The 14,046-nt window shown below is 43.9% G+C and overlaps 1 protein-coding gene across 11 annotated transcripts in view; it reads left to right on the forward strand.

The window, feature by feature from the left end:
• The window catches only part of SRGAP2 (SLIT-ROBO Rho GTPase activating protein 2), a 271,565-nt gene that overhangs the window by 202,345 nt on the left and 55,174 nt on the right, over positions 1 to 14,046 (forward strand). For 6 of the 11 annotated variants that reach the window (XR_013529861.1, XM_035280593.3, XM_035280589.3 and 3 more), the window contains exons 8-10: positions 7,448 to 7,672; positions 11,267 to 11,368; positions 12,368 to 12,565. Coding sequence is in view for 9 of the 11 variants with exons in the window: in XM_035280593.3 (XP_035136484.1) it covers positions 7,448 to 7,672; positions 11,267 to 11,368; positions 12,368 to 12,565 (525 nt within the window). In the remaining 2 variants the exon portion in view is untranslated. The remainder of the gene's footprint in view (positions 1 to 7,447; positions 7,673 to 11,266; positions 11,369 to 12,367; positions 12,566 to 14,046) is intronic. The other 5 variants (XR_013529862.1, XM_035280590.3, XM_078357009.1 and 2 more) reach the window with 1 other exon arrangement.

A 14,046-nucleotide genomic window follows, 5' to 3' on the forward strand; every position in this document is an offset into this window, starting at 1 on the left:
CCATTGCACTCCAACCTGGGCAACAAGAGCGAAACTCCGTCTCAAAAAAAGAGTTACAATGCCATACCTTACATGTGTATAGCACTTAAGTTCTCTCAGTGTTCTCATCTGATCGTCACATCACCATTATGGGTAAGCATTGCTATCTCCATTTGCTGAATAAGGAAGCTCGGGATCCAGAGGACTATGAGACTCACCTGTCCAAGGTTATGCTGAAAATTAGGGTCCAGTCAGGAAGGTGTCTAGCTGCCCCGACATCTGGCCAATTTTTAAAAATATGCAATGCAAAGGTGATTGAGGAAAGCAGGTTAATAGGCACATGTGTTTTGCAAGAGGCAAGCACAGGGATAACTGTGCTTTTTGTGTTTGGCCTGTAAGTTATTCTTGGCCTTGTTTTTCCTGCTGCTTCCCCTTACAGTTAGGTCTTCTAAGCCCGCTCACCTGCAGACTCCAATCTGGCCCAGGTCCTCAGCCACACCTAACTGAAGCTATGTAATTACACCCTTTCTCATCTCTCCCTCCAGTCATCAAAGTGAGGCATCTGGTGCCTGCTGATTTAGCATCCCAGTCTCTGGAGCTTTAAGTGTATCTCCTCTCTGTGGGCTGCCATTTGTTTCAGAGTCTTGGTGGCAGCAGTTGGGCTTTGCAAAACTCTGGCCAGACCACTCATGCTTTCCCACCTTGGTTTCTCCACAAGCAAACCTACTACACCTCACAACATCATATAGGGTTCGGATCCGAGTCTTGCTGTAACATCACTGCCTGGGTCATCTAAGCTTGTCACTGAATTGTTCTGGAAGCCAGCTTTGTTTCCCACCCCACTCCCAACCTCCTCTAGCTAACTGAAGAATTGTACTAATTTCCTAGTATTGAAATCTGGCCTCACATAAGAGTTGCTTGGGGAACTTTTATGAAATACAGATTCCAGTCTCCCTTTAGCGAAGGATTTTTGATTCAGTAGATTGCAGCCACTTAATGCCCCAGTTGTCATTGTCTCACTGGGTTAGTGGAGCCTTGTTCCTTGGTTCTGGTACCTCTTTGTTCTCTCTGCTTGTTGATGACAATCTGAACACTGTCCTTCAATGGAGGTCAAAGCCCTAAACAAGATCCTTTTTCCTCCTCAGGGAAGCAGCTCCTCATTGTTGGGAGAGAGAGGCCTGTTCTCAGCATGAGGAAGACAGTCCATTCTTTCTTATGTACAATTTCAGCTATTTATCTCGCATTTAGTAAAAGTTCAGACTGTGTCGTCTGCCACACCTCTACTATTGGTTTGCCCTCTTCTCTTTTTTTTTTTTTTTTTTTTTGCCCTCAAGCAACTTCCCTACCTTTTTCATCAAAATGCTGATCTCAGGGAAAGGGAGGGGGCTACTGCTGTATCAGCCACCACCTTTTCAAAGCATAGATTCTCCATCAGGTATAAGCAAGTATTTTCAGATCAGTCCAAGAAGTGGCTGGATGCAGTGGCTCAAACCTGTAATCCCAGCACTTTGGGAGGCCAAGGGGGGCAGATCATGAGGTCAAGAGATCGAGACCATCCAGGCCAACATGGTGAAACCCCATCTCTCCTGAAAATACAAAAATTAGCTGGGAGTGGTGGCACGCAGCTATAGTCCCAGCTACTCAGGAGGCTGAGGCAGGAGAATCACTTGAACCTGGGAGGCAGAGATTGTAGTAAGCCAAGATCACACCACTGCACTACAGCCTGGTGACAGAGCGAGATTCCATCTAAAAAAAAAAAAAAAAAAAAAATCAGTCCAAGAAGCGAGGTATTTTGTACTGTACTTCCATCATTAAAAAGAAAAAAAAAAGTCTGTTAAGAGCCTAATTTCACAGGATATAGTATGAGATGCCACTGAAAAAGAAGCTGCCCTAGTGCTTGGCAGGTGCAGGTCTAGATCACTGATCGAAAGACTACACAGGTGGTAAGAAAGTTTCGTATGTTTCTTTGCTGCTATGTTTTAGTGTGTCTTGTTTTATTTTGTTGGCTGCTTGGGTTTCTGTTGTTGTTTTTCCTGAGATGAAGATACGTTCATTACTTTAAAAAAAGAAGTTGTATTATTCTGCTCTGTAAATGTTCAGAAAGTATTTGTTTAGAGAGAGGCCAGGTGCTCAGTATCAGGGGTAGAAATGGAATATAGTAGTTCTTGCCCTAGAGGTATTCATAGACACTAAGACAGCATTTTTCAAACCATCAGTCAGATCCCTTAGGGAAGTCAGGAAATCACTTTTATTGGTTTAACCTGTGTTTTTCAATGACTAGACAAGACCAGAATAAGAAAGAAAATATTAGAGTATATGTCACATCGGTAAGATTATGTGAAACTTTTATGTTAGATGTGTATGTACACACTTGCACATCTGTGGGAGGTGTGTGACAATAGAAGATGTGTTTCTTATTGTGAGTGGGAGCCAAAAAAATGCTTGTGAGCCACTGTTCTATGAACAGAGGAAGCTCTCAGTCTCCTCTGTTAAGTTCTGTGAGAGCAGGAACCAGGAGTTTTCTTTAGCTTAGCAGCCTTCACTGCTTAATATTTAGCTGAGCACATAGTGTGTTTACTGAAGAAAGAAAGGAATAGAAAGAGAAGGAAGATGATCATTTAAGCTAAGATTGGTTTTTCTTTTTGTACCTTTCAATATTGTTTTGATGTATAATTTATATACAGTAAACTTAAGTATTGCAGTTTCAAGAGTTTTGACAAATTTGTCAAATATTTGATATAGAATAAATATTTTTATAAGTGATATCTTTCCACTGGACAGGCGCAGTGGCTCACGCCTATAATCCCAGCACTTTGGGAGGCCAAGGCAGGTGGATCACGAGGTTAGGTGTTCAAGACCATCCTGGCTAAGATGGCGAAACCCTGTCTCTACCAAAAATACAAAAATTAGCTGGGCACTTTGGTGGGTGCCTGTAATCCCAGCTATTTGGGAGACTGAGGTAGGAGAATCGCTTGAACCCGGGAGGCGGAGGTTGCAGTGAGCTGAGATGGCACCACTGCACTCCAGCCTGGGCATCAGAGCAAGACTCCATCTCAAAAACAAACAACAACAAAAAAGAGATATCTTTCCATTGCCTCAGAAGGTTTCTCTTGTCTCTTCCCAGTCAATCCCCCACCCTGAGGCAACCAGTTATGATTTCTTTCAACATAAATTAGTTTTGCCGGTTGTAGAACTTCACAAAGATGGGATTATCCGTTTTTGGACCTGGCATCTTTTGCCCAGCGTGATGTTTTTGAACTTGGTCCATGTTGTTTGCATCTCTCAGTAGTTTCTTACTTTTTCTTGCTGATCTATGCAATAAAAAGGGCCAAAAGGATGCAGTTAGAGCAGGACTAAGTGAGGAGCCTGGGATATTGGCATCCTGATCTTAACAGTATCCAGAACTTGCTTTTACACATGGGATGAATCCTGTTTCAGTCCATTGCCATCTGTGTCATGTACACCCTTCTGCCTCCTTCCTAGTGGTTTTGAAGCCAAATGTGTGCATAAGGCATTGAGGATAAGTGAAAAGAAGTTATTTTTGTTGATGTCATTACATTGACCAAGGACTAGCCTCTGACTTCTTTTTATAGTAGAGTGTAAGATTTAAACTTCAGACTGTAGGAATCCACGAGGCATCTGCCACATTGGGGAAACCTTGACTTCAGGCCAAAAAGACGTTCTGAGCTCATTTGATAGCATCTAAGAACTGTAGGCTCACTGGAATGTAATTTTCCTCCCCCGTACTCTTGTGGATCTCTCAACCCAGGAGCAGATGGATGAATGAAGAACAGGGCATTGTCCTCATGCATAGCTGGAGTGTTGTGAGTGCCGTGTACATGTGTAGAAGGTCTGTGACGCCATGTGCACCCAAGTCTGAGATGAGGGAACTTGGCTGTTTCAGTGAGAAATAGCATTAAGGGCAGTTATTTTTCTCTTCTGTATGAACTTGAAGTGGCTGTTGTGAAGCATCCATTTTTCTTTTCCAGGACTTCTGGAGTCTCTGGGTGAGGATATCAGCTGGGAAAGGGTTAATGAGCTATGAACTCAAGTCATCATACATCTGGATGGGCGGTCATTAAATTCTTATAAAAATTTGATTTCCCCTGAGAGATTTTTCATCAAACATTTATATAACTCAGAAATGGCCAGGGGATCCCAGCGTGGCCACAGAACTCATCAGAAGCCATGGAAAGCATGCTTTGTCCCCATTGTGGGCAAAATAATGTGCTTCCTCTACTTACTGGGATTCTCCTCGGAACAGGATGAAATATTCAAATCTCATTTACCTAACCTTGCCAGATATTGCTTCTTTGCTAAAGGCTGGGTTTCTGGCTGTTGCCCTTGCAGGTAGGTAGATAGTCAAGGCTCTGGAGAACCTCTTCTGAATCTGCCTGGTTGGCTAGTGGTGTGGAGGAGCCAGGGGCACATTGTGACTCAGACCCTCATTCACTGGCACAAAGAAGCTACAGAACAGTTATATAAACAGAGACAGTGCTCCAGCCTGAGAAAACTCCCAGCCTTCCTTTGGCCAGAGAGTGAGCAAAACAAAAGGCTTCACTGGCTCCATCTACCCACTTGACTTAGGTCAGTATTCAACCTAAGTGTTTTATTTCCTGAGAGGCTGGAATTTGTACTTGTGCTGTCAGTCACTGAAATTAAGTGCCTACTGTGAGCAAGGCCTATTGCTGAGGGACGTAAAGAAGGGTTAGAAGCTAGTCTGGTTTGGGTGATATGACATGGCAAGTCATAGAATGAAGAAGCATTCCTTGTCATATGAGAGCTACAGGTTAGTATGGTTCTAAGTAGAGGCCAGGGTCATTAGAGTCCAGGATTGCAGAGCTGGCTGGCTTCTCAGAGGCTGAGAATTTTAATTTGGATCTTGAAGATCTGGTCCAATTCCAATAGGTGAGAGGCGTAGGAAGCATTTAAGGAAGAGGACATTCTGGGAGCTGAAGAGGAGAGATCAGTGGATTTGGAGCTATATTAGTATTTTTTTAAGTGTCTACATGGTACCAAATATATGTAAATATATTGCCTGTTAGCCTACAAAACCTATGAGGCTGGTGTTATCCTCATTTGAGGCCCAAAGGGATTAAGTAACTTGCTTATGGCCATGTAGCTGATTTGAAGCCCAGAACTCTGCCCTAAACAGAGAGTATGTTATTGGATTAGAGCAGATGAATCTGAGGAAGAAAATAAAGGGAGTTGGCGTAGGATGGTAGATTGAAGACAGATTGCAATTTGTTCTGGCCACTGAAGCTTTCTCAAATTATTTACCTTCACTCAGCCTCAGCTTTCGAACCTGGAAAATTAGATAATATCAACCTCATTGAGGTTATTATAAGGATTAAAATGTAGAATGTATATAAAGCCCGTAGCACATGGACTGATGTATAGTCAGCACACTTAGTGAAATAGAAGCATTTTTTTTAATTTTAAAACTGGGGAAGGTGGATTTTACCTTGGGGGAAAAAAATGAAAGGTATTTTAGATTCTTCAACAGGAAAGTGCCATAATTAAAGTCACATTTTAGGACAGTGAAGCAGATAGCACTGGTGTAAGACAGTAAGGGTATGAATAGGGGTAGAGGTACTGAGAATAGAGAGGAAGGGGGAATTACCAAAAATAGTTAAAGGCTTTTTGAAGGGCACCTTTCCTCTCCCAGATTCTACCCTCTGCTCTCACCCTCTTTACCCACACACATACTCAGTGGGCAGTATTACTTCTGTTCATTAGTCTTACAGGCATAGAGCTCATCAACATGGTCTACATAGAGCTAGTCAGGAAGGTTTACAGGTTCAAGGGCAGCCTGGTGAGACTAGCAGCATCTCCCAGAGGGCCCGTGCACGTGCAGCCTCCTAATCAGCCACTTTTGTCTAGCTTCGATTTGCTCTTCCCTCCCAACTGAATTTAATATCTTTCCATCCTATGCCTCTAGTTAAGCTGTAACTGCTGTTATTCTGCTGTAGCCAGGCAGCTGCCAGGGCCTGTTGGCACTAAACCCAGAGCCCAGCCCAACTGATGCTCTCACTGAGCTTCTTGTCAGATGCCAGGAAAGAGGAGGCATGTCATATGCCTTTTCTTCCCCAATAGTGGCTGCTTCCAATGTGATGATGATGAGAGGAAAAGGCTGTGGGGAGGGTCAATTTGATGCTTGCTTGTGCAATGAAATGGCAATCAGGCAGATGGCCTTACTCTGTGCATGGATTCTTCTCTGATGTTTCTTCTCAGGACCTGGACCTCAAAGCTGCTTAGCAATAGAGAGGATGGTGATGGATGGCCAAGGAATTGGGATCTCTAGGTCCTTTGGGAGGGATGGGGAATGTTATCATAGCGTTACAGAATGCCATTGCTGAAGAAGGCCTTAAGGTTTACATTTAGTCCAGGGATTTTCAGACTTTTCTCTAACAGAAGATTTCTTTCTTCAAACCAGACCTTATATAGAATCCCTAAATATTAAATAGAAAAAAAAGAGCAGAGCTGGCTTGGTTGAAGGAGGAATAGAAGGCTCCAAGTCCTAGCAGTTGGGTTGTCCTTTTACCCACTTCTCCAGGGCAGCTTCAGTGCCAGCACTGGTCTACTGCTTGAAAGCCACTGGCCTGGCCAAATCTGTTCATTTTACTGTGGAAGAAACAGGTTCAGAGAAGGGGAGTGGCTTTTCTAAGGTTGCTTGATTCTGCCACCAGTGCTTTTTTTTAATACAGTTGCCTCTTTCATACCATTTTTCTTTTTGCATTTTGTTGTAAAAAATCAAGAATCCTTTACATGGCATGAATTTCCCCAGTAATATTTATGCATAGAGCTTTTTAGTCTTATAAATGCTATTTCTGTAGTGCAGGGGCATCTGTTGTCAGATGCCAGGAAGGAGGAGGCATGTCAGAAATCCTAGTCTGCAGTTCAGGCCTATCCTAAGATGTTGGGAGTTGGTGGGGATGATGAGCCAGAGTCAGCTCCCCATTCTGTCCTTCTCCCACCTAGAGTTGAGCTTGCATACATTAGCTGCTGTTGCAACACTCCTGCTTTCAGAACCCTGAAATGGCCTGGCTTGGTTGCTGTATAGTGATTTAACCACAGTAACCCTCAGTGAGTGGCAGGTTGTATTTTTATTGTTGAATTTTGTTATAATGGTAACCCCAGATAAACCTAAAACTGGAAGAGGGTTCTGTTTAACTCTCAATTCTTCTCATGTTTATGAAATTGCACTTAATTAAATAATGCCATTTTATCCTTATGAATCTTCTTCCTTCTAACCACCTCACAGCCCTCAAATGGTGTGTTTAACTAGTGAATTGGGAGTCAAGAATGGAAAACTCTCACCTAGGCCTTAGAAGTCAGGATGTCAACTCTCTTTTACTGCACAGCCAGGCCTATTGATGTGGTCAGATCTGCCCTCTGGACCACCCTCCCTTTCCACCAAGCCTTGGGGCTGTCCATGGTGTGCTCATGTACCTTCTCCTTCCCACAGCAGTGTTGTGACTTAGGCTACCATGCAAGTCTGAACCGGGCTCTACGCACCTTCCTCTCTGCTGAGTTAAACCTGGAACAGTCGAAGCACGAGGGTCTGGATGCCATCGAGAATGCAGTAGAAAACCTGGATGCCACCAGTGATAAGCAGCGCCTCATGGAGATGTACAACAATGTCTTCTGCCCCCCTATGAAGTTTGAGTTTCAGCCCCACATGGGGGATATGGTGAGGCCTTCTTCCTATACCCCCATCCTCAAGGGGCTTGAGTGGACTCGTGTCTAAATTCATTACACAGAAGCCACATTATTCTGGGGTGGGAAAGGCCTGGGCCTGGCTTCTTGTCAGGTGGGTGAGGCACATTCCACTAACTGAGCAAACAGCTAGTGAGTGCCTGCTGTCAGACACTCTGGCTTGGCTGCAGATACGAGGAATTAAAGCTTTCGGGGAGCTTACAGTCTGGGGAATAAGGTCACTAAGGTTTGGAGAGAGTTAGAACTATGCATAGAGAGGGGGCATCCAAAGGGACCCAGCAAGATCAACGAAGGTTAAAAATAGCAGGTGTGTTCTAAAAACTACCAACAGTTCAGAATGGTGAAAGGAAAGTGAGGAAGTGGTGAGGCTAGAAAAAATGAGAGCTGAGGTGGGCCCACATCCTAGAGGCTTTAGTAGGGAAGCGAGGGCTAGGCAGGGAATGTTGTGATCTTTTGCCATTTGGCAGAGTTCGGAAGAATCTTACTGTCCAGAGGTTAGAAGATTGTGATAAAGTGTAGAGTTTTGCTTGGGGTATTGAACAAAAAAGAATAGGTACCTGCAGGAAGGACAGGAGCTAAGATGCCATCCCAAAGGCCTGATGCTGGTTGCCCAGATGGGGAAGCATGAACATGGGGCTTTGTTTTGGACTCTGCCTCCAGTGACTAGACTAAGAAGGGCCTAAATAAAGTGAGAGGCAAGAGAAGCCCCTGGGTTTTCATTGCTCTAAATCTTTTGGTTCTACTTGTGTGGTTGTGTGTACAAGTCAGAGTGAACCTCATTCCTGTGAGTAAGAGCCATCATTTCACCTATTGGTGAGATCAGAAGGAGGTTGTATAGGCTTATGTGATAGAAAAGATCAAGATGGACCTTTGGGTATAGTTGGTTTTAGGAGGAGGAATTTTACCAAGATACTGTTTTGCTGTCTCTGTACCACTTCCTGTGTGTTAGTTCCATTCTCAGACAAGCCATTCTCCCATGGAGGCAAGGTGAATGCATTTCCAGCCTTTCCTGGTAGGACGAAATCTAGTGGAAAGAGTATCTGCCTCTCTCCTCAAAGCCCCCACAAAGTTTCATGTGTCTCATTGGTTTTGATTGGGTGAAGTGCTTATGCCTGCATCCATGCAGAGCACATGACCTGAGTTGTAGAGTAGGAGGCTCCCCCCGCTGAGGACAGTCAGACCAAAGCTACCAAAAAGAGATGAGTGGAAGCCAGAGGACCAAAAAACAGCAACATGTGTACTACTCAGGAATGATGCTTCCCTTAAGATTAGTATCCAGAGTCTAGAAATCCCTGCTCCAGAATGACAGCTGTGGCAGTGGAACCAGAGGATTTGCTGTCATCAGTCAGCCTCTATGGAGAGTGAGACTCTGTCCTAGAGACAGAAACGTGGACATCATTTCCTTCCTTTTCTTCTTGGGGAAAATCAAACCATTTACAGTTCATTTCCATTGCTGTGGCTTAGGAAATGTTGTCAGTGTCTGAACAGATGGAGAAGTGAGATGGCAGCATGTGCAATTAGAGTTGGGGGAAGGGGTGTCACCAAGCCTCAGGAAGCCCCATTCCTCACCTGCCCTGGCTTCTGGTCAAACTTGCCTTCCAAGCCCCTTCTCCAGCTGTCACTGAGATTCCTTCCCAGGTATCTATGGAACTTGGGGACCAGCTGAGTGGAGTGATATATTTTCCGGTGTTAGTGATTGAGTTGCCTTCTGAGCCAAACAGCTTGTCTTCATAAAGAGGGAATCCAGATGCTGGGTGCTCAGGCCCCCTCCTCCCACTGTCAGAGCCTTATTTTCATACTCCAGAGTGCAGCTGGAATGTATTACCTTGCACCCCGGTAGCAGACCACTGCCAAAGCATGCATCATCATCAGCTCTGCTACTTCTTAAAGGAACAGGCTTGGAGGTGGTTTTTCCCTCCATGATTCCTCTCTGCTAGGTCTGGATTACTTTAAAAATCAATAGCTTACTCCTCTGCTGGGGCCATCCCTTTGTGTGATATAGCTGATCAGTGGCTGAGCGAGGCAGGGGCCAGGACCAGTCCTGGAGCTTGTAAAGATTGCACATTCTAGCCTAGCCTTCATATGAGTGAAAAATAGAAAGAGAAGAGAGGGTGGGTCATTCTTGGCCTCTACAGCCAGTCTATCCCCATCAGTGTGGGTTGTCTGCAGATTGTGGAGGCAACAGGAGGGAGCTGCCTGGAAGTTGTTGAAATAGGGCCAAAGATTGGGTGGCATTTTGACTGGAAGCCTTGAAATTGGCCAGGATCCCACACTAACTGGTTTTCTGGGGTGCACAGCACATGAATTGATGCCAAGTGCTCTCAGATGTACTAGGAGGAGGTGCTTGGCTCCATTTTTGGTGCCCTCAGAAGCTGTGGGACTCTGGATGCCTGACCAGTGACATCAGGCAGCCAGAGAGTTTCACTCTTGGCGCTAACCGGTTCTGGCCACTGAGCTTTCTCCATTGCATCTACTTGTCCAAGAGTTAGAGTGAAGTCAGCTCTCTCCAGATCTGAGAGCTGGCTCAGGCTAGCCTCTCAGCTGAGGGAGGAGGTCAAGTCAGTTGAGAGCTTAAAAACCAATGGAGGAAAAGGTCAAGTCCCAGCCCCCTCCATGTGAAGAGAGGTTTTGTCCTTTCAAGCAAGGGAATGGTCCGTGGGCATGTGAATGTGCCCACTCATTGCTGAGGAGGAAGGAGGCCATTTCTATCCAGATGTCTGTCTGCAGACAAGAGGCTAGAGGACGAACAGTAATAAGGTGACAGGAGCTGCCTCCACATGGGTCCTGCCTCCCACCTCTCTCAGCCTTCTGCTCCTCATCTGTCATCCAGGGGACTGTGGATGACCTCATCCCTTAACTACATCCCCATCAGGAGACAGTGGAATAGCCATTCCCTCACACAGGAGAAAGCTAATTGGCAATAATCCTTCAGCTAAGGGCAGACTTCTCTCTTACAGATCTAGGGAAGGCCTGGGGTAAAATGATGGCACTTTGGAAAATGCCAACTTCCTCCAGATTCCATGCCCTCTCAGTCCCTCTAGCATAGGCAACGAACTTGTTCTTGGCTTCACACTTTCTCATTGAATCAAAGCTCTCATGCATGGCCTGGATTTATATACACATGCTGGCTGCCAGCAGTGACAAGTTAGCCTCCTGACCTACTTCTCTTCTGCTTTCACTCTGGTGTAGGAAGGGGGTTGAGGGAGGAGCCAGAGAGGTGGCCACTTGGACCTTTGGCAGGAAATCCTCACTGTGCCAAAGCATTGTGTTTCTGGAGCTGGGGCTGCCTGAGGCACTCTTCTCCAGCCTCCTCGGCCTTCCATGAAGCTGCCAACCCTGCACAGACCTACTCCTGCCGGGCTCCAAACAGATTCTCCTCCCCATTCCTTTCATGTACTATTTGGTCCTGGAAGAGGCTCACATAAGTTGGCTTTGGATTTTGCTTCAGCATAGAAACCACAAGCCTTATACCTTGAATATGGGTAGTTTCATTGCCAGTAATAGGAACTCTGGAACTGCCAAAGGAACTGTATTCTTTTTCTGACCTGGTGTTGCTTTCTTTTGTTAGGCTTCCCAGCTCTGTGCCCAGCAGCCTGTCCAGAGCGAGCTGGTACAGAGATGCCAACAACTGCAGTCTCGCTTATCCACTCTAAAGATTGAAAACGAAGAGGTGAGTTTCCTGCTTAGGAGGTTCAAAGCCACACTCTTAAGTTTCCCTGTTGAAACTTTTGCTGCTGCCCGTCTGGGAGCAGGTGGAAGGAGCATGCAGAGAATGTCCGGGCGGCCGCAAACATTTCCTAGCCAAATGTAGGCTTGGACTTTCCCCCTCTGCTACATCCTGCCCTTGAACTTCAGGAAGTTGCTCTTGCATTGCCAAAGGTTGTGCTCTATTTTGAGCTTTTGCAAAGTGCTTTTTTTCCCCTCTACACATTTAATCAAAATGGCACTTGGCAGCTGTGTGAACAATATTGTGTCTCCGAAACCACCCCCTCATGCCTAGCTTTTTCCAACATGTTCAAACAAACAGAGGCCTTTGACTTTGTCACTTCAAACATCTCCGTCCTCTTAGGAAAGGGTGAGTTTCTTCGGGACTCAGTGTATTTGCCTTCAGAAGGCAGTTCAAAAGGGCAAGTGATCCAGCTTTCTGTTGAGCTCAGATGGCTTCTTACCTTGTGTCTCAGTAAATCTTACTTTCCCCATGAAGATCAGGAAGAAATAGGGATAGGTCACTTAGTTTGCAAATGAGCAAACAAGTTCATCAGTTTGTTGAAGGTCATGAAACAGAACCTGAGGCTTTGCGATACTAGGCTCATCACACATTTTAGTTAGCTGTTTATATGATGGGATTGGTTCAGATTTATTTTATTCCCTTTCCCTTAATACTTGTATTATAATGCTAATATTAAATTTCAAAAGTAAACATTAAAAGATCTGGGTCAAGTACATAGCATGAGAGGTTGTAATGGCTTTTAGGTTTTCACTGTAGAGAGGAGCATGCTGTAGCAGAGTCCACGTGATGTTTATCTCTCACTTAGCACTGTCCAATGGGAAGCAAAGCTGCACACTCTGATGGCATCCTCTGGCCTTCCCCAGCCCACTCTCTTCAAGCTTCTCCATCACCTGCTGTTTTGCAACCCTTCATGCATTCTGTTGACCCTTGTCATGGCAGGTGAAAAAGACAATGGAGGCCACCCTGCAGACCATCCAGGACATTGTGACTGTCGAGGATTTTGATGTGTCTGACTGCTTCCAGTACAGCAACTCCATGGAGTCTGTCAAGTCCACGGTGTCCGAAACCTTCATGAGCAAGCCCAGCATTGCTAAGAGGAGAGCCAACCAGCAAGAGACAGAGCAGTTTTATTTCACAGTAAGGGGGTGCTATGGCTTTTAAAGAGTGTCAGCATGTACTGCAGCGCACAAGGGAGATTTGAAACTCAGAGTCCTTGTTAAGTGTCTAACGGACAGTTGTTGAATATCTCAGATATGAATGTGGGCATACATAGAGGCCATCCTTGCACTTAAAGGTGCAAACATTTACAAGTTGTATGTGACTAACATGGCCCCTACAGAGAAAGATGCTCCCAAGTATACCACTAAGAAGATTTTCTTTTTTAAGAAATTTTTAACAAGTTAGTAGGCTTTCATTATTTCCTTCTCAGGCACAGTGGGTTGTGAAAGGGGAACTTCTGATTATTGCCAGAACTTAAAGGATGGGTCATATGCAGCATTACTGTTTTGCACATAATTCCAAAACATCGTATTTTCTTACTCATGTGTCTCTAGTCTTCTTTTAGCAGTTGGACCCTTTTTTCTTTTCTGTTTTTCTTTTTTAAGTATTGTTAACAGTCCTTTGGGAGGTTGCTACTGGTCTTTGGTGCTTTTTAATAATTGAGTTATTTTGAGCTTGCCAAGTAGGATCTTGCCTGGACTAAAACTTATTTCCTAATCTTCTGATGACCAAGAAGGGAAAAATTAAGTTTGTAGATGTGACATGAAATATAGCCAGTGAATATGCATACTGATTCTGAATGAAAGGAATTAACTTTTCAGTCAAGAAACAGTCTGCATGCAGTAAATTGAATTTTTCCTGCAACTGGAGCAGTTTGTTTAATTCTTCTTTGAACACTGCCCTTTCTCTATTTAAAGAACACTAATGATTTGCTAATGTTTTTTAAAGAAATCTGTTTTTTTTAATTAAGCTTAGACTTCCTCATTTGTTTTAATCCTAGCAAAAACTGCTAAAAGGGATAGTAATAGTATCCCTCTTAGTAATAGTAATTTGTCAGTACTATTCTTCTAAAACAACTTTTTAAAAATTATGATACGAAGCCAAATATGCTCATTATATAAAATTTAGAAGCAAAAAGAAGGAAATAAAAACTGTCCATAATTCTACCTCCTAGAGATAATGCTATTAGAATATATTATTTTCTCATCTTTTTTCTATGTGTGCACAAACACATATGTGAGCATACATTTATAATTTTATTATAAAAAATAGGATACTGCTATACATATTGTTTTACAATCTAAGTCATATAATACTCTTTAAGCATATTTATGAGTAAAATATTAAAACCTATACCAAAAAATAATAGAATGCCATTTTGGCTCATTCTTTCATTTTTGTAAAATATTTGACAGACTTGCCTGGTTTGTAGTGTTCAATAAATGCTAAAAATTTATCTTCACCATCATCATTATATTTATTAATCATTATTAAGTTATTCATTGATCATTTTTTGAGGATTTATTATTGGCCAGACGCTGTGCTACAAGCCGGGAACGCTGCAAGTATAAGATAAAGAGGGACATGATGGGGGATAGGTCATATAAAGGGAGAACTTA

Source organism: Callithrix jacchus, chromosome 19, assembly GCF_049354715.1.
Source record: "Callithrix jacchus isolate 240 chromosome 19, calJac240_pri, whole genome shotgun sequence".
NCBI lineage: Eukaryota > Metazoa > Chordata > Mammalia > Primates > Cebidae > Callithrix > Callithrix jacchus.